Below are 21,714 nucleotides of genomic sequence, written 5' to 3' on the forward strand. Positions count from 1 at the left end.
TATTTGATCACAAACATTAAAAACACCTACAAAAAGACGGGTGTAAAACGACTGTACCAAAAACTCATTCACTCGACACACACGCAGACACGGATGAAAAACTGTGTGGCTTCCCCTGATTCTCATTCCTACTCCCTGATCACCTGTGTCTCCCCTATCTAGCCTACATGTGACTAATCACCACCTATGCCCACAGCTGTGCAGGTAACCAATAGCAACCATAGTACCGATCATAAACACACACCCACATTCACGCACACAAACATACATAAGTCTAAATTGGCTGCAACAACGATGCTTTAAAAAAAACAACTGAAACTGAATCACGTTATTATTATTGATGAAATGTCAATTTATTTCATACCTTTTTATATTTAGATATTTACATACTTTATTTAATATTTTATACATTCTTAATTTATTTATATATAATTTACTGTGATGAGTATCCCATATTACAAAAAGCACTAAAACTACTGAAAACTCATTAACTAAAAAACTATTACAGCCTTAATAAATACATAAATATATATATATATGTGAATAATCAATAAAGTTATTGTTATTGTTACATCAGTAGATTAACCCAGACTTTCTGCCTTTGTTGCCTCACAGTGTCTGAACTGTTATTGAACTTTGTAATTGTTTATTGATTCATTGGTCACGTTGTAAACCATTTTTCCGATCAGTACCTTCCTCTGTCCTTCCCTCTCCTCGTCTCGTCCCGTTTTCTGTCTTATCTTCACCTCCACCTTCACGACCTCCTCTTCTTTGCTCCTCCGTCGTGTCCCTGTGCAGGTGGTGGAGGTGTTACCTGGATGATCTTTAATCTGAGCTCAGTGCACGAGTTCTCCGAACACACAGACCGAAGCTAAATGAAGTGACGTCAGCGCGTGGAGCCCTCTCACCCGAAAGTCATCAAAGAAAAGTCCACTGTGATCGGCACGTTGTGAAAAGTGGGAAATGTAGTCTTTGTGTGCTCAGCAGCTTCCTGTACTCACAGACTGAGCAGGTAAATAATCACACACGTCTAAGTGTGGAGGCCGGCCTCCTACGTATGTGTATGTTCATGTCTTTGGTTTGGCAGCGTGCGAGCTGATGAAATACCTCCTGTTGGACTCGTTTGTATGAGCTGAAGCCAAAACCCCAATTGAGAATTCACAGCACGTAAATCTGCAGAATTATTTCTCTGTGATGCAGAAATGTGATGCCAGGAAGCTGAAGCTGTGAGGCGCTGGTAAACAGATGCATCATTTTGGCTGTGAAGCTGTTGTGAAGATGCTAAACGAGCTAAATATAATCTTTAATTCATCCCAAAAACAGCTGATATTTAAACCTCTGAGACGCTGCAGATCACCTGTTGGTCTCAGCTCACTGATTCCTCTCAGCGCTGAGATGTGTGCTGACGTTTCCTCTGCCTGCTGAAGTCGATTAGCTTCGGGCCAAAGACGGAAATATTCAGCACGAACGGTCAGAAAACAGCTCGGAGCATCGATGAATGAGGTTTATGTGTTGCAGCAAATTAAAAACCTTCATGTGTTTGTTAAAATGAGGCCGTCTGCTTAATTAGACCAGCGGTCAAATCCATCAGTTTATAACGGGAAGCATCAGATTACACGTGAGAGCAGCTCAGCACCTGTGGAAGGACCTCCTCTCTTTCTGCTGAAGCAAGTCACAACTGGGGCTTCACTCACGAACGTGCTGGAAGTGATGGACTCTCACTATCAAAGTATTCTCAAATATTGTTAGCTTCAGCCCTCCTCCTTTTCTTTCCAAGCCTCCTCTTCTCCTTCTTCCTGCTCCTCTTCCTCCTTTACCTCCTCCTCCTCCTCTTTTTCTTTCTCCTCTTGTTCCTCTTCATACTCCTCTTCCTCCTCCTCATTTCATGTAGCAGACACTTTTGTCCACAGCGACGTACGTCTGAGAGTTAGTACGATACAAGCAACGATCGAGACAGGAGGGGGCGGAGTCAGTAAGAGCCAACACACAGCTTCAGGTGTGATCGGACACAGGTGCTGACAGGCAGAGCACGTCATCATCAGCATCATCATCATCATCATTAAGGTCAGAGGTCATAAAGAGCTGGGTCTGTAGCTTCTTCTGGAGTTTGGTAGCTCGTTCCACCACCGGGGGGCGACAGAGGAGAAGAGTCTAGTTAAGGCCCTGTTGTGATGGGAGTACCAGACACCTTTTATTGGCAGAGCGTAGTGGGCGGGACGGAGTGGGGGGTCTGAGTGGAGGCAGAAAACTTGACGACACAGTTCAACCAGAAACAAACCAAAATCAGGAAGTCGTCCTCGGCCTCTGATGGAACCAGCTCTGGAAAATGGTGACGGCCATCTTGATGGCAGTTTTTTTATCTCCCAGTTTCATGTGAGCAGATCGCTTCTGTCGTATGGCGGCGGTGACGCAACCAGGGGGCAACATGCAGAGAGCAGATGAGCTGAGAGATGAAATCAGCGACCAGACGTCGGGCAGAGATTTGATTTAACACCGAGCAGAAAGTCCTCAGGGTGAAAACTGTCTGAGCACAAAGAGCTCCAACAAAAGAGAAAAGTGGAATCTGATTCTGCTTTTGTTCCCCAGAATCAAACACGAGTGTCTGACAACACAGACCAGCAGCTCTGCTGCTCTGTGAGGTTAAATGACTCCTTTTGTGAATGGAGTCTGGTGTGGTAACTATGTCTGGTATTCTGGGTGAACCGCAGTGACCTTAAGTGATTTCTCTTCCACAGACGATGTTTTAATATCTGAGGAAAATCCTGGGAGCTTCGCGTGACTTGCTGCAACATGGCATGCCTGCAGCCTGCTAGCTTGTAATGCTAACCAGCTAACGCTACAGATAACACCAACAACCGCACACAGTAGGACAGCTGCGCTCCTGCTTCTGCTCAGTTTTTGTTCTTGTAAATTTCCACCAGGAGCATGATGGGAAACAATCTCAACAGGAAGCTGTTTGTTGTCTTTAAATAGAGAGCCTGCATGACACCCAGTCTAAATGAAGTCATTAAGCTGCTGGTGATGCGTTCAGTGACCCTGAACAAACTGTGTAATGTTCCTCACAGAGGAGATGTGAGGATGTGAGGTGACCCGACAGCTGCTGAAAGTCTGCTGGTGTTTAAAGAGGGAACAAAGGGCAGATTTAAACCTGCAGCAATTAAAGGCCGTCCACTTTCCTGCGTTCAGCCGAGAGCGAGTAGGTTCTCTGTGCTCACTAACCTTTATTTAAATTGGGGCACAGACAGCCGGCGGACACAGCGCGGCTCACACTCAGAGGATAAAGAGAGAGAGGAAATGATGAAATATACATGAAACTGTGACCTGCGAGGTGCTGGAGAGATTTTAGAATCCGTCCTGGAGTCTGAGCGAGTCTGACGGACGAACATGACGAGAAGCGAAACTCAGAAATCTGTCACATCGTCTTTATCGTCCGTCTTTAACGTCAACACGTTGTAAGTTTACATTTACTGACTTGTTTGATCATTGATCGTCTGTCAGGTGTGTCTTTGTTCCGTCTGAAACATAAAACTGTTTAGTTTTAGGTTCAGTAACATCTTGGAACTTTTTCTTGACTAAAAACAGCGTATCCATCCATCCAGCAGCGTCTCTATGGAGGACCAAAGCTGCCAAAATAAAAATTATATTAAAAACATTTAACAATTCAAAAGACAAATTATAAGTCCTTTAATGTGCCAATAATAATACTGACAATATATCAAGATTTTAATAAACTGAAAGTGACATTTATTAAGTATTTATGAGTTTACTCTTAATTAATTCTCCATTTTGGATTCATTTTAAATGCTTTTATTCATTTCTTTATATGTCTGTATTAATTCATTTATTTTGTAATCCTTCTTTTCCACCGTAATTTCCTCCAATGATCTCTCCAATGTGTTTCTTTCTTTCTTGTTTTTTTCATACATTTCTGTGAAATTGCCCAAAGTGTTAAAAATAAATAAAAAAGCCTCAAATAAGTTTTGCTTCCCTACATTTGCACCAAAGAGCTGTTAAACATCGAAAGCTCAAAACAAAAACATCTCTAATTTAAAGCTACGGAAGCCTGAAGTGGACACGCATCAATGCGTTTTGTTAAACGAGCAATTTAAGATAAAAAAAGATCAGATCATTTTTTATAGCAGCAACACAAAGACAAAATAGCAAGTAAGTAAAAACAATATACAAACAAGAATAGATCAAACATGATGGATGGATAAAACAAATCAGTAAAATAAAAAGTATTTCCTGTAGTTTTCTGCAGATCTCGACTTATTGATCTCGTTATGTCGAGATATCAAAGCTGGTTTTCTCGTGATAATGTGATATTTCTCTGTCGATGTATAAAACAGAACAACCGGCTGCTCGCTGTGAGGTCACAGAGCAGGACATGCTGCCACGCCCACACTGATGAGGTCAGTTCAGCCTGTCTCTATGTTTTGCTCTGGAGATACGAGGTATGATCATGTGACGCTACGGGGCTGCAGCGTTGTTATCTCGAGATAAAAATAAATGATGGTTATCTCGGGAAAACGGAGTGAATAAATGAACGGATGCATGTCCTCTTGGGGCTTCCGTATAAAGCCTCTTGAACACAGAAGTTAAGTCACCTGATGCTTCGGGGGCTGTTTCTCTAAACTGTGACGTTAAAGAGATTTAGTTTAAAATTAGACGAAAAAGGAAAATCTATCAAACATCAACAGAAACTATTGAAAAGATTTGAAACATTTCACCTTCAATGATTTCATTAACTGACCCTGATTAAACAAACACTGTCAGACGACGGCTCTGAGACAGTCTGAGGTTTAGGACAAGTCTTAATCTTTAGACTTAGCACAAACATGAAACACAACAGGAGAGCAGTTGATCAGCAGAGTCACCTGATGTCCACCTGAAACAGCTCAGAGAGAGAGACACCTGGAATATCCTGCAGAGCAGAGAGCAGTGAAGAAGGGACGAACCCACAGAGAGACGGAGGATGATACCTGCAGCTGCTCCCACGGCGTGTTTATGAAAGTGATCGCTCAGATTTTAATAAAGTTTCAGCCTGACTGCAGATCAGTTTACCACGCTAACAGCTGACACTGACTCACTGTCTGAGTATTACATTATAATGAATCATTCAATCTGGTGAAGAGGGGACTTTTATCTTTATGGACCTTTCTGGTGTCGTTCACAGCCGGTGGTGGATTGGGACTGAATAAGTTTACTGTATGAGTCAAACAGCACAGGCACAGCTAGCTGCTAATCAGTGCTAACATATAAATAAACAATGAGTGTAAAACAGTGTGTGAGACGTGTTGGACGGTCTGTTCGTCCAATAAAGCGCACACACAGATTATCTGTCTGATATTTACATGAACAAATCTCCAACAGGCTCCAACAGCACAAACACGGCCCAGAGGTTACGTTCAGTGACTGAGTTAGCTGAGGGGACACCTAGCAGACAGCTAGCAGCTCCCAGCTGTCACTCAGAGAGGCCACGCCCCTAATGATGCATCACTTTAAGCCTTAATATAATGTAAACAGGTGAGCTGTATAAAGATTCTCCCCGTACAGTTGTCATGAAGAGAGAAATGAGCTATAGAGACCCAAACTGTTTTTTGTACCAGGCTGTAAACATGTTTATTTCTGCTGTAAAGTTTAACATGGGGCTCTATGGGGACTGACTCACTGCTGGAGGCAGCCTCAAGTGGACACCAGAAGAACTGCAGGGTTCGGTGCATCATCGTTCAGCTCTGAGTGTCTCTGCTTGTTCGGTCTCAGCAGCATCAGAAGTCCGGAGCTTTTATTTTGACAGTCTCTCTTTAGAGTCCATTTATCAGCTGGTTTACACGCGAGACTCTCGAGCAATAACCTGCTGTGTGTTCATAACACAAGGAGCACACACACACACACACACACACACACACACACACACACACACCATCAGTGTGTTAATAACACTCACTGTTACTCACCAGAGGACGAGCTGAAGCTCCTCTGATATGAGCTGTGGTGTAATTACTGACTCAACAGTGTGTGTGTGTCTGTGTGTGTGTGTGTGTGTGTGTGTGTGTGTGTGTGTGTGTGTGTGTGTGTGTGTGTGTGTGTGTGTGTGTGTGTGTTTTGCTCTTCGCCCCTGAGAACACTGTGAGGAGAACAATCATCAAACCTCTGTGGTTCATTTTACTCTGTTATTAAGGAGAGACGATAACAGAGAGGATGATGGGAGTAAAACAAAAGGACTCGTTCGTCTCATTTGTTGTTCGAGTTACAGACGACTGAACGTGTTCGTCATTATATAATAAGCAACAAGCAACAAGCATTCTGTAACTGGCTGAGCTGGTCGAGGGGCGTCTGCAGAACCCGACCCAGCATGCAGGCAAGGATGTCCCAAAGCAGCCGCTTGACATCAACGTGACGGCCTCCACGCAAAGAGAGCAGACACTTTGTTTAACACACTGTAGCACTGTAGAGACGCCCTGTGGGGGAGTCGAGATTCGTGTGTGTGTGTGTGTGTATGTGCGTGTGTGTGTGTGTGTGTGTGTGTGACCTGATTACAGTTGGTAAAGTCCCGCTGCCTCCCGGGCTCCTCGATGCCTTCAGGGTTCAGATGTGTCACAGTGAGAGAATCAGTCCTCCAGCAGCTTCTTCATAAACTTTATAAACTGTGAAAGTTTCCTTGTGAGGACGGGTCGCTGGCCTTCCTGTGACGGAGACTCTTATCAGCGCTTCATGCTGCCCGTGGGTCCGTCTGAATATTTACTTCAATGCCCCCAATTTGAAGAGTGCGCGGATGATTTCCAGGTGTGCCCCGGACCGTGGACAGGCTGACTGCATGTTGAGCCTGTGATGAATACAACGTTTTACCTTTCAGCTGCTTCCTCACACACGTCACTGATGGCCACAGATCTGTGTGAATGTAAGAAGTCAGATTATCTGAGGATCCAAATTCAGTTTACGGAGACACATCCGGTCACAGGAAGAGCAATCGAGTGCAGATCCACAGAGCTCCTTTTTAGCCAATCAGCACCTTTGTTTTTAACCATTTCCTTCACTACATGGCACTCCTGTTAGCTACCAGAGCTAATGATAGCTAGTTATATTATTAGCAGTGTTGGGGGTAACTCGTCACAAAGTCATCTGTAATCTGTTAAGAGCCGTATTTTTCTTTTCCAGAAACTCCCTGAAGCTCTGTTTCTGTTTCTCTCCTCCTTCTTGGCAGGTCGCTGCGCACCAGCAGAAGGTAAACACAGCTGTGTCAGTGCGCATGTGTAGCTAGCTAACTCAGCTAGCGAGCTGTCAGAGAGCACAGCGTTTACTTTGTGGAAATATTCACATGATTCTGAATGTTTGGGTGAAAGGGACGAGAACAACATGACGGTGAAATGTAAGCTGTGCAGCTAAACACAGCTCCACAACACTGGTGGGACTAAGAGCCTGTGTTGTGTTGTTGTCATGGAAACAGCTGTGCCTAACACTGTATGCCTCTGTCAGACTGTGAGCATCATAAAGAGCTGTAAAGGTTATACTGCGTCTGTCAGTCCTGTTATCAGGCTGCAGAGTTACAGATTATGGGCCGTAAACGAGGCGATGCAGAGACGGTAGAGTCGATACATTCAGAGGTAGACGTACAGCAGGCGACACGTCGTCCTGATTATATAACACACACGAGGAATGAGTCACAAAGGGGGGTCATTTTTGGTAACACAACAGTAACTTTTCTCAGGAGGTAACGCAGGAACATAACGAGTTACTTTTAGCCAACACTGGTGATTAGTGATGGTTATATTCTAACTTCTGGTGGCTCCTGAGACCTGAACGGCATTATTGTAAATGACAATAATAATAATAATTGATTGATAATAATAATATATTACTTATAATATTCTTGATCCACTTCTGAAGAAGCCCAGGCCTGAGTACGCTTGACCCCAGAGTCCGATTCGTTGGATGTAATGTAGGTATGTAAGTATGAATGAACAGCAGGCACAGAGGTCAAAGGTCGGCTCCCTCGTACGGGCTCGGGATCATGTGATTTACACGCAGCAACATGTTCTGTTGTTGATGATGCTCTTCTTCTTCTTCGCCACCTTCTGGCGTCTCCCACAGGGGGACTCCTCAGGCTTGTGTATCGTGAGTTTGTCATGACTTTATCTAACGTTCTTCTGGCGTATGAAATGCTTTTGTTTCTATAATTGTGAGTATTGTTGGACAGACGGAGAGCAGCTCTGTGCTCTGGACGCTTCACTGCTGCTGGAGGATTCCCTGGGGAACACAAACATCTGTTGTTCAGTTGAACCTTTCATCCGAGCCGGCTCGCACAGGGATTTAAACCCACAACCTCTGGCAGGGTAACAGCTCCTCTCTGCCCGCTGAGCCGCACGCAGCTGAGACAGAGGCCGACCCCCCCGTAAAGACAGCAGCACAGCACAGGTGAAATGTGGCCTCCTGGAGTCCCGCTGAGCTCCGACAGACGGACACTGAACATACAGAGTTTAAACAGCAGGTTTGTGTTGGACGAACACAGAGCTGGTTCCTGCTGCTGATACATGCATGGTCGCTTCAGAGGCACACCTGGATGGTCTCATGCAACAGTCCTGCTGTACATTTAAACAGTGCTGAAAGAGAACAGTGCTATACCTCAGTGTGTGGATGATGTGTTGGAGATGAAAAACGAGCTCAGACGCTTCAGGGAACCTTTGAACAAATGTTTACACGTGTCACAAACACAGAAAACTCATGTGAGAGAGCACCTTTAAACGACTGTTACACCTTGTGGTAGTTCGATGTACCGATTCAATAATGTGTGACAGAGCCCACAGTGTGTTTCTAAAGACAGGAGGCTTTTATCTGAGCTGATTCAGTAACTCCTGTTTGGTGTTGTACGTTAGTGAGCGGCTGCAGGGCTCTCTCGGTTCCTCCAGGTGACTCCAAAGTTTGGATCTCACCTCCTGCACAGGATGGGCGGAGCCTGGCAGCTGAGCAGGGAGACCTTTCATCAGGTGTTGATCAGTGCTCGTTGTCTCTTTGCAAAGGAAGAACCATCACAGCCTGCGGAGGAACACGTCTCAGCCTCACATCCCACAGATAACCCTTCTTCCTGGAACCTCCTCCCCCTCCTCCTCCTCCTCCCCCTCCTCCTCCTCCTCCTCGATTCAAATACTCCTCTCAGTAACTTCATGAATCACACCGGAGCGTTTCGGGGTCGCAGGACTTTCGTCTCTCTTGTTGACACCTTTTAAATGCTAACACACCTCATCACATCAGGGCTCATTAGCATTTACGAGCTTCCGTCCAATTACATCTTCATCACGGCTCAGTTGTCTGACAGTCGTTAAACAGAGCAGGAAGATCATTTGTGAGAGGATGCAGAGGGGAACCAGGGAACACTGAGAGGTCATCAAATGTCTCTGAATCTCTGAGATCTTCCTTTTTCGATCTGCCCTCAGAAACATGCAAAGGTCAAAAATGAGAGAGAAAGACGTCGACTCGTTGGAGAGCCGGCTAGATTAGCTAAATGCTGCTAATGAGCTTTTACACGTCACACAACAGGAAGCCAACATGTTCTCTTTCCCACTCGACAAACACGGCGGCTTAGACACCAAAAAGCTTTGACTATCTCTGCTCCCCTCCAGCCGGAGAATTAGGAATAAAAAGAAAGAGAAACGACTTCCAGCCCAGACGTCCTCCTCCGTGCGTTGCATCGTTCACAGTCCAGTCAGCAGCTCGAGAAGCGACCGTGTGTTCAGATTGGTTGGTCCCATCCCCCGGAGGAGCGCCCGTTCATCTGTCTGTGCTGAGTCTCATGCTCACTGTAAACAGGAAGTTACACAGAGGCTGCACTCTGGCTTACTGCAGCGGGATGAAGCCCAAACAGAAACAGATTTTCTTGTGATCGACTTTAATTAACGGCTCTTCAGTTTGCTGAAAGAACAACATCATGATGCAGATTAGGAACAACATGAAGCTTTGTCAGGTCTGTCCTCAGGAGGAGAAGAACACTACTTTAAAGATACAATCAGTTTCATGCTCGCGAGCGCCACCCACTGGCCATAATTAGTAATTACAGAGGACATGTCCCACTTTAACCAGACGTCCACAGTCGGCTCCGGTTGTAACTCTTGATTTTCCTGGCTGACGGTCGCTTTCCTTTTCAGACTGTTTGCTTCATCTGAGCGTCGAGTTTGTTTCTTCTTCTTTGGATTTTCACTTCTTGTTGAAGCTGTATCTGTAGTCATCCATCTTTTCTTTGTTTGTTCAGCCATAGTAGATTACTGTTTACTCGCAACACTTGCAGAGAGCGGGAAAGCAGCCGCTTAGCTCCGCCTACCCTCTCTGGCAGACCAACCACTGCTGGCTGATGGAAAACGCGTCACTAACTGGGCGCCGCCACAGACACCCAGCCCATAATAATACTATATACTGCAGATGAAAGGCTTTCATCAGTGGGCCATAGGCTCAGTTGCCATGTGTTACCTCATTCAGAGAGAGAGAGAGACTTACAGACGTTTATTTATATGAACATCTTCCAGATTAAATCTTTAACACGACACGTTTGTTGAACAGAAGTCAGATCCATCATTTCTGATGCATTCAAGGGAGTCAGGAAATCTAAACGCTTTCATGACACATCATCATCAGGTTGGTCTCAAGTTGAAATATTAGATGTAGAGCAGATTGTTAGCTGTTAGCTGTTAGCATGATGTCTGCTTATAGAGATGAATAAGAAGCTAAATCATCGTCAGGTGGAGCTGATGGAGCTGTGATGTCGTTGCGGTGGATCACGTTCGCCTGTTTCTGCTCTCCACACCGACTGTTTTTCCTGCATACGCCGCAGCCTGCTGATATGTGATTGGTCAATCCCACTCAGACTACAAACAGAATCCAGAACTCATTCCCAAGCCTACATTTGTATGTAGACTCTGCAGAGATGTATCTCGAACATGTCTAGGTTAAAAACGACGTTCTGAAACTCATGTACGTTCAATTCCAAAGTAGTCAACATCTTAAAAGACCTCAACACTGCTTCAGTCGGGAATCGAACCGTGGTCTCCGCTCAGGCTCGCGGTGAAGGAGTGAGAACGGCCCGATTTGACTCGTAGGTTTTATATCTGCACATGTGAATCAAAAGATTTCTCTCGTGTTTCGCGCTCAAAGCGAGTTCCTGATACAAACCCAGCGTGACATCAGACGATGTCTCCACGTCTCTGAGGCAGCGTCTGAATATTGAGCAGACTGACTGAAGGTTGCACTGCAGACAAACAGGATTTGTCTCGGGTGAAACAAAGATGCTGACACGATGCTGATTGACACAAACTGTTGGAAGTGAACCACAACACGCTCACCTGCAGCCTGTGTCACCGTGTGTGAACTGTGAGCTCAGCAGGACGCTTCATCACGCTCATCACATCACATCAGGCTCGGCTTCATGTTTAACGTCTGCTGCTGCTGAAAACTGGAACAAAACCACAGGAGTAAAAAACAGCTGTCGTCACTTCGGTTCAGTCTGAAGGTTCAGCAGAAAAACAGTCAAAGTTTCACGTTAAAGTGTCTTTTTCTTTCTCAGGTTGACACCTTAAAATGCTAACACAGCTCGTTACATCACAGAGGGCTCATTAGCATTTACTTACTTCCACCCAATTAAATTTTAATCATCTCTCTGACAGTCGCTTAACAGCTAAATGTTCACATGACAGACCTGAGGAGGAATAATGAGAGGGTGCAGGAGGAGCGCGGAGCGTTCACAGACAGCAAACATTTCAGGGTTCACTATTAACGGGTATAAAGAAACATTTAGTTTAGTTTGAGTTGTGTTCTTGTGTCTGTTTAGTTTATGAGTGTTAACTTTTTGTACTGTGGGAAGTAAACGATGCAACATGTAAACATGTCTGAAATAATTTGACAAAGACTAAAACTAAAGACTCATAACTTACATTATATTACATGTTTTATTTCACACGTGTGAACACACTAAAAACTTTCAGTTAGATTCAGTTTTTTGTAAACCCTGATTTTAATGTTAATTTCAATTCAGGAAAAAGTTTTTGCTCTTCTAGTTTTTGTTATTTCACGAACAATGAATCGTGAATATTAACCTGAGAGAAGCTGAACGATGGCAAAACGTTTCCCTGCAGGTGAAACAAAGGCTGGCTGTTACAAAGTTCTCTTCAGTCAGTCGTTGATGATCTGATCTTACTTCGCTCTGTGCTGGGCTGAAGCTTTGAAGCGTTCAGGTACCAGCAGCTAGAGCGCTAACTGACGATGTCAACAAACAAACAAACAAACAAACACAGGTAATGAGTAAACTCTTGAGCAGGACTTCTTGGTTATACTGAAAGCATCAAACAGAGGCTACGGTCCATGAACAGTGTGTGACGGTCACTTTACTGTGGCTGCAGAGGAAGAGCTTGCACTGCAGGACGACCAATCAACACAACTGCAAACTTAACAAAGTATGATCGGTGCTCATCCTATTGTCAGCGTTATAGTTCACAGCGTACGCTCCTCCTCAGGCTCTCGTCGCTCTGCTGCTCCTTCAGCTCACTGTGTTGTTTCTCAGTCAGACAGGTGATCTGTCGTCCTGCAGCCGTCTCACTCTCTGCAGCTCTTCTTCATAGAACAGCAGCTGGTCCACCTGGAAACCATCATCCCGTTTGTCCTCCAGGTGTGTCGGATCATCTGTGATGCTGTTGCCCCGCTGTCTGGCCTCCTTCAGGTTCTCATACAGCTTCCAGAAGACGTCTGAGCCCAGGCGGCTGCAGACGGACCTGCAGGGAGGACACAGGCAGGTTTCACTCCGCATAGCTCAGTGTGTGCTACCAAAGATACCAACAGGATGACCTGGATTGTTTGGAACTGGAAAGATACAAACAAAGACAGTTTGTCAGGTTTTCATATTTTAATAGTAACTGTCATACAAGCGGAGCAGCTCAGAGAACATGTTAAACAGGTGTGAACGCTGCACAAGGAAACAATCAAAGAACTGACAGAAGACGCAGCAGAAAACAAGAACACGTCCGTCTCCAGCTTTAAAAAATCACGTTGTTACAAAATGCACAAAGGCTTGTTATGGTGAAATGTACGGTGGCTGACAAGGGCAAACAGCCCAAATGATTTCCATTAGAACAAACAGGCTGAAAATTCAGAACATATGCAAAAGTCCAAAACAAAAGCAACGACAGACTTAAAGACTTTAACCCTGGAACATGATCGGAACCCCAACAGCTCACGTCCTCACTTCTCCACAAGGTCCTCACATTTCAAAAATCTGCACAAAATGTCCTGATTTTCCCTTAAATGATCGTAAATGTCCCACCTTCCAAAAGTTTCTGACTCTCCAAAAATGCTCTCATTATATAAAAAATCAAACTTTCCATTAAAGTCTCAATTTTGTCACCACTTTCCAAAAATGAAGTTGCTCACTGTGTGCATTTTTTTTAAAGGTTAATGTCCCTTTAAAATCCTTATTTTCCTCATTTCTAAAAGCATCCTTATTTTGTGAAAACGTCCCGAACTGTCGTCTTTCCTTAGAAGATTTACTTTCCAAAATCATCGTTGAGTTCCTTCAAAGTTTGTTAAAAAATGTCTTCATTTTGTTAAACGTCCCCACTTTCCATAAACATCCTTAAAAATATATCAAAATCAAGGACCTCACATGGACATAAAAACGAGACGGTGTGTGCTGAGAGTTTTAAAGAAACAACAGTTCGGACCTGCTAAATATCTAAAGATGTTTGACTCCCTATCAACTCCTCCTCCTCCTGCTCCCACTCCCCTCCTTCATCTCCTCCTCCTCCTCCTTCTCCTGGGGGAGGCGGCATGACTGACAGAGTGGAGCTCGGGGCGGCTGACTTCCTTCCTGTTTCTCCTGGCCCGTCACAGGTGTTTGACTCTGTTTGGGCTCCTGTCAGCAGGTAAAGGGCTGTTTTGTCTCCTTCCTCTCAGCGTGACAGACGGCAGCTCTCAGGTCAGCGCCGCGCTCCTCTTCTCCTCTCTCCTCCAGAGACTCACAGACGCTTTCAGAAGCAGGAGAGGCTTAAAAGAGAAAACACTCTTCTGTCCTTACTTTTAGGCCGAATCCTTTCATCTGGAGCAGAAACTGAACTTTGTATACTGACAACTTATGTTATTGATTTGTGCATCAGTGCTCCGTGGACCATCGGTTTCTCTGTATGTATTCCACAGCTCCTCTCTGTGTATAGTTTATCAGTTGTTTGTATGGCTCTGTGTTTTAGGTACAACAAGCTGCACATAACAAATTGCCCCTTGTGGGAATAATAAAGTTGTTCGTTTTACTTTTTCTCTCGTGCTTTTCCCGCTTGAATTGAACCTCCTCTTGCAGAACAAACTGAGAGCAGCCGGATCAGAGTCTGAGCTGCAGCGTCAGGGAACAAAACCAAACATCACAATGAGCAGCTTCAGCTGGAAGCATGGCGTGTGAGTGACGGCAGCAGGACGGCAGCGGGACGTCTTTGTTTTCATTTTAAAGGCGTGAAAACAGGTTATAGCCTTCAGACCGCCGGCGTGAGTTGCGCGTGGCTCGTGCTGCAGGAGAATTGGAGGCTCGCCTATACCGCGAGCCGCGCACGGTTCTTGGCCACAATGTGTCCCGAGATTCATTCACTCAAGCCAATTCCAGATGGCGGACTCTTTAACGGCTGAGGAACACACTTTTAATGAGAAAGTGGTTGGTTTGAACCAATGACTGTATATATAGATGGACGACGCGTCTCCATCTGCTCCCATTGTACGTAATTGATGCCGAAACAGCCCTGTGATAGGCGCTGCCATCTTACGATGGTGACGTCATACGGAGCCAGAGTCTGCGCAGTAGAGATCGGCGAGTGAAGCGGCCGTAGCCACTTCCGCTAACCCAAACACACACTTAACTTACAGCAAGGATCCCGCACGCCGGCGTGTTTAACAGCAGGACAGCTTGTGTCGGTCTGAGGTTAAAGTTCACAGGTATGGAAACTTCAATGACTGTAGTGATTGTTTTACTTTCTTCTTCTTCTTACGTCTCCACTCGCGGATCGTCCTCCGCTCTGCTCACCCGGAACTGATCGGCAGCAGGAGCCGTATTTGTCAACAAAGCTGTCAATCATCATTTTGACAGCATCAAATAACTAATTATAAATAAACTTGTCAGAAAAATTAACACTTGGACATAAATCAGCATGATAAGAACTAACTATAATGACAGAAACCATGTTTGAGAAAAATTTATCAGGCGTGTATTTTGATTTTATAATTTGACTCATGTCCCATCTGTTAACATGGAGGAGGCGGGCTTTATGAGCTATACTGCAGCCAGGCAGCAGGGGGCGACAGAAATGTCTTGGCTTGGGAGATTTAATCGACAATATAGAGTTTTCTTAAACTTGTGTTACAGGATAAACTCCACTGTCTTCAGATCCAGACGAATAAACTGAGTTGCAAACTCACACAGCTCCAGTGAGACAGACTTACCTCTTACTCCATTTCAGCCGACGTCCCACAGCGTTGAATGAATGACGTTCTGCGTACAGGTGGAGGTGTGTCACAGACGTGTGCGTCAGGAGTGAGCCAATAGTATCAAGTCTATATTGTGGTAGTGAGTTGAGATTGCTACAAAGTGATGGTATGATGCTTCATGTTTGGTGTTTTTCTCACTCACACACTGCAGCTCCTGTCTCTGTCTAATAACACCGCCGTATAATATTTAATCATACTTTATGACTCCTCAGTTAATACAACATATTTGATATTTTTATCCCCTTAAAACATGAAGCTTCAGGGACTTCAGCTCAGACACAAACAAGCTTCGTCACAGGTATTTCACCTGCTATAATATTTTCTGAAGTCCCTGAAGACGATCGGTTTTAATCTTTTGCCAACAGGATGAAAACTCGTGAGCCAAAGATTAAAAAATATCTTCTTGTGGGACTTCAGAGGGCGCCGTAATTTACTTTATGAGAACACCTGGGAGAACTTCAACGCTGTCAGACGAGCAGGGAGGATATATAACAACCAATCACACTCAGCAGCTGAAACTAAACACTGTCTCATTACTCCTCCTCCTCCTCCTCCTCCTCCTCCTCCTCCTCTGTTTTAGGAGGAGCTCTGAGAGACTTTAATTCCCCCACAGAGCAGTGTGTGTGTGTGTGTGTGTGTGCCGGATCTTGTTACTATGGTTACAAACTGACCCTAATCGAAGTGGCGAACACCAGTTTCTCTTAACCAATCAGACAACTCCTCCTTCCAGCATCAGCCAATGAGAGGAGAGCATTGGGTTTAAATTAGCTCAAACAACTGAATGAATGAAAACTAATTATAAGTTTATTTATGGAGATACGTTTACTTGTTTTACTCTCTCTCAGGTTGTTTGTGACAAATCAGTTCTTGTGCTTCAGCCGGCTGAAACTACAAATACTAAATCTTTTGTTAGATTTTCTTTTTCTTTTGTCAACAAATCAAAGACTGAACACAAGAAGTGGAAGCAGACGCTTTTAGAGACTGAGACCATAAACTCATTAGGAGCATGTTTACTGAGGGAATAAAGATAGAAAACCCTGACCCTAATGACCTACAGAGGCTTATATTTCTAGCTAATAATGCTAACATCTATTAGCACCCTAATGACCTACAGAGGCTTATATTTCTAGCTAATAATGCTAACATCTATTAGCACCCTAATGACCTACAGAGGCTTATATTTCTAGCTAATAATGCTAACATCTATTAGCACCCTAATGACATACAGAGGCTTATATTTCTAGCTAATAATTCTAACATCTGTTAGCACCCTAATGACATACAGAGGCTTATATTTCTAGCTAATAATGCTAACATCTGTTAGCATCCTAATGACATACAGAGGCTTATATTTCTAGCTAATAATGCTAACATCTGTTAGCATCCTAATAACCTACAGAGGCTTATATTTCTAGCTAATAATGCTAACATCTATTAGCACCCTAATGACCTACAGAGGCATATATTTCTGGCTAATAATGCTAACATCTATTAGCACCCTAATGACCTACAGAGGCATATATTTCTGGCTAATAAGGCTAACATCTATTAGCATCCTAATGAACTACATACAGAGGCTTATATTTCTGGCTAATAATGCTAACATCTATTAGCACCCTAATGACCTACAGAGGCATATATTTCTGGCTAATAATGCTAACATCTATTAGCACCCTAATGACCTACAGAGGCATATATTTCTGGCTAATAAGGCTAACATCTATTAGCATCCTAATGAACTACATACAGAGGCTTATATTTCTAGCTAATAATGCTAACATCTGTTAGCATCCTAATGACATACAGAGGCTGATATTTCTAGCTAATAATGCTAACATCTATTAGCACCCTAATGACATACAGAGGCTTATATTTCTAGCTAATAATGCTAACATCTGTTAGCATCCTAATGACATACAGAGGCTTATATTTCTAGCTAATAATTCTAACATCTGTTAGCATCCTAATAACCTACAGAGGCTTATATTTCTAGCTAATAATGCTAACATCTGTTAGCATCCTAATAACCTACAGAGGCTTATATTTCTAGCTAATAATGCTAACATCTATTAGCACCCTAATGACCTACAGAGGCATATATTTCTGGCTAATAATGCTAACATCTATTAGGATCCTAATGACCTACAGAGGCATATATTTCTGGCTAATAATGCTAACATCTATTAGCATCCTAATGAACTACATACAGAGGCTTATATTTCTGGCTAATAATGCTAACATCTGTTAGCATCCAAATGACCTACAGAGGCTTATATTTCTAGCTAATAATGCTAACATCTATTAGCATCCTAATGACCTACAGAGGCTGATATTTCTAGCTAATAATGCTAACATCTATAGCATCCTAATGACCTACAAAGGCTTATATTTCTAGCTAATAATGCTAACATCTATTAGCATCCTAATGACCTACATACAGAGGCTGATATTTCTAGCTAATAATGCTAACATCTATTAGCATCCTAATGACATACAGAGGCTTATCTTTCTAGCTAATAATGCTAACATCATTAGCATCCTAATGACCTACATACAGAGGCTTATATTTTTAGCTAATAATTCTAACATCTATTAGCATCCTAATGACCTACAGAGGCTTACATTTCTAGCTAATAATGCTAACATCTATTAGCATCCTAATGACCTACATACAGAGGCTGATATTTCTGGCTAATAATGCCAACATCCATTAGCATCCTAATGAGCTACGATGGCTTATATTTCTGGCTAATAATGCTAACATATATTAGCACCCTAATGACCTAAAGAGGCTTATATTTCTAGCTAATAATGCTAACATCTATTAGCATCCTAATGACCTACGGTGGCTTATGCTTCTGGCTAATAATGCTAACATCTATTAGCACCCTAATGACCTACAGAGGCTTATATTTCTAGCTAATAACGCTAACATCCATTAGCATCCTAATGACCTACATACAGAGGCTGATATTTCTAGCTAATAATGCTAACATCTATGAGCATCCAAATGACCTACAGAGGCTTATATTTCTAGCTAATAATGCTAACATCTATTAGCATCCTAATGACCTACATACAGAGGCTTATATTTCTGGCTAATAAGGCTAACATCTATTAGTATCCTAACGATCTGAGGCTTATATTTCTAGCTAATAATGCTAACATCTATTAGCCTACAGAGGCTTATATTTCTAGCTAATAATGCTAACATAATGCTTCATTTATAAGCCTTTCTGATAAGCGGTGAAACGTCTTTAAGAAGAACCATGTCCAGCTGCCTTCTGGATTCAGCTGAGAAACAGATGAAATGTTTCCTTTACTCAACTCTTTTGTTCACAACTTTGTGACTCTTACACTTGATTCCAATTTGCCCAGATGTTTGTTGTCATGTTCAAACTTTCTGTTGCTATTTTGTGGAGTAATGTTGTTTAATAGAAGATCTTTGTCCTTTAATATCGTCTCTGCTCTCCGTGTGTTCACTGTTCTCTGGTTTCTTTCATTTTAATCTGCACAAACAAACAGAATGTGGTTCATATCACACTCTGATACACACGGCAACGCACTGCTGCAGCTTCTGGCAATATGTCTGTCTGGAATAATTGGATTATTTTAAATTAAACCTTTACAGATGCTCAGAGAGACGGAGCTGCAGTCTGAGCCGGATCCAAAAGGAAACAATGAATCTGAACGTATCCAAATTAGGAAATGTGATACTTTACAACGATAATGAGGAATTAGCAGAATTAAAACATAAAAACAGAATGATACTAAAGAGTGACTCTGTGAATATGAGGACACACTTTATACAAACACAAAGAGACGACTCGGTCATGTTTTCATCAGCATGAACAGGAAACGCAATCAACTACAATCAACCCAAAACAGCACATGTCCAACCACTGTTGGTATCCCTCCACTGTTGGTATCCCTCCACTGTTGGCATCCCTCCACTGTTGGTATCCCTCCACTGTTGGCATCCCTCCACTGTTGGTATCCCTCCACTGTTCGTATCCCTCAACTGTTGGTATCTTTACTAAGAAGTGAACACCAGTATAGGGACTAAGTCTGCTCAGTGAGGTAACCCAAAGGCCAAAATAGAAAGCTGAAAGTTGAAACTTCAAAATAAAAGCCTGTCTCAGACTCACTCTCTCAGGTGTTGGATTCTGGTCTGCAGCAGGCTGCCGTTGATCATCAGGGGCCCCTGAGGGCTCCGAGGGGCCTCAGGCTCTGCTGGGTCTGCTGGTTTACACACACACAAACAACAAAGACAGAATATAACACAACATCAGGTATCTAAAGTTCTCTGGTTATAATGATTATATGAGTTTGTATCTCTGTAGTGCCTTCTCTCCTGTCCCTCCTCTTCTTGAGCAGCTCCATTATTAAAGTCCATTAGAGCCTTTGAAGGGCCGATTTTCTCTCTTCATTTACCTTATGATGCAAAATCTGCTGAAACAAAACCCTGTCTGAGTCAAATGATTTAGAGTCTCTACAGGTTTTGAGTCTTAACGGTCTTTGAACCTTAACGAGTCCAGAATCTTAACGAGGCTCTTGATTGTTAGAAACTCTGAGCCCTAACGAGCTCTGAATGTTAATGAGGCCCTGAATGTTAACGAGTTCATGCCCTCAAAGACACGAGAGTTATTTAAGATCCACCACAGCCAGCGTTAACACTCTTTATGTGTAAACAATGTAGACAGCGAACACATTTCTCGGAGCTTTCAGGACGTCGTTTCAATCCAGGTTCGTTTAGATGTGTCAAATCAGAAGTGATCCCAGGTCTCTTCACAGGCACAGAAGCTCTACAGCGTGCTCTGTGTCACCTACAGAGACCAGCAGGAGTCCACATGAGACAGAAACACAGGCAGGAACCACACTCATGGTTAATCTGCTAATATAACTGTTAGCTTAGCTTGTGCAGCTGTTAGTGATACAAAGCATTAAAAAAACTCCAGGAAATGACATCACAATAAATAAAAATAGTGCTGAGGCCAGTTCTGTTGCAGAGTAATAATCTCACATTGAGCTCTGCTCGTAGAACACAGACCGAGCAGGAACATGGAGACAGCTGGTAGAACTGGAGAACAGACGGAACCAAACTTTATCCACTTTCATATCCAAGGTCTTTCTTTGTGAGGCTTCTTCATAAGACGTGTTTGTAACCATGACAACCAGCAGCATGTGTGAACACAACAAGTGCAGATATATGTAGAAATATGCACATACATAGAACATGAGTGCATTCATGCATAAACACACACACGCTCTCTCAGTTAGCTAACAGTTAGTTTGTGTCAGAATTTAAATACATCAGTTTTAGTGTGAATGACCTGCACGCTGTCTGTCTCAGATTCAGTCTCAGGTTTTAAAAGGGATGTAAAATTGTTTAAATACGTTAAAATGTTTTTCATTCAGAAGGAGAAGCATCGTGTGTGTGTGTGTGTGTGTGTGTGTGTGTGTGTGTGTGTGTGTGTGTGTGTGTGTGTGTGCTTCATTAGCATCTAAATGACACATTTACATCAAACTTGCATGTTTATATTCACAGAGAGACATGTCAAAAGAATCTCACACAGAGACTTCAACCAGAGCAGAACCCTGTGCAGAAACCCTGCAGTTCCTCTGGTGTCCACTCGAGGCTGTCTCCAGCATATAGCTCATTTCTCTCTTCATGACAACTGTACGGGGAGAATCTTTATACAGCTCACCTGTTTACATTATATTAAGGCTTAAAGTGATGCAGCATTAGGGGCGTGGCCTCTTTGAGTGACAGCTGGGAGCTGCTAGCTGTCTGCTAGGTGTCCCCTCAGCTAACTCAGTCACTGAACGTAACCTCTGGGCCGTGTTTGTGCTGTTGGAGCCTTTTGGAGATTTGTTCATGTAAATATCAGACAGATAATCTGTGTGTGCGCTTTATTGGACGAACAGACCGTCCAACACGTCTCACACACTGTTTCTACACTCATTAGTTATTTATATGTTAGCACTGATTAGCAGCTAGCTGCGTCTGTGCTCACCATACCTGACCTGTTCGCTCCCTCTCGGTTTGATGTATACGTCGTCGTTGTTGTTGTTGGCTTTTCCCTTATCTTCTCTTTGGAACATATTTGATCAAAAATCAATTAATCTGTAATTATTCCACCTTTAAGTGTTGTGAAATATTAGAAAACGTTTCTTTTAGTGATGTTTTATAATCTGACAAACATCGAACACCCACAC

At 43.2% G+C, this 21,714-nt stretch overlaps 1 protein-coding gene across 1 annotated transcript in view; it reads right to left on the reverse strand.

The window, feature by feature from the left end:
• Positions 1-12,537: 12,537 nt before the first annotated feature.
• The window catches only part of nek11 (NIMA-related kinase 11), a 47,272-nt gene continuing 38,095 nt past the window's right edge, over positions 12,538-21,714 (reverse strand). The window contains 3 exon segments of the mRNA XM_069656455.1: positions 12,538-12,552; positions 12,554-12,749; positions 19,644-19,737. Coding sequence (XP_069512556.1) covers positions 12,538-12,552; positions 12,554-12,749; positions 19,644-19,737 — 305 coding nt within the window.

Source organism: Semicossyphus pulcher, unplaced genomic scaffold (assembly GCF_022749685.1).
Source record: "Semicossyphus pulcher isolate SPU_LCO1_2020_fin unplaced genomic scaffold, fSemPul1.0.p SCAF_9, whole genome shotgun sequence".
In the NCBI taxonomy this organism is placed as follows: Eukaryota; Metazoa; Chordata; class Actinopteri; order Labriformes; family Labridae; genus Semicossyphus; species Semicossyphus pulcher.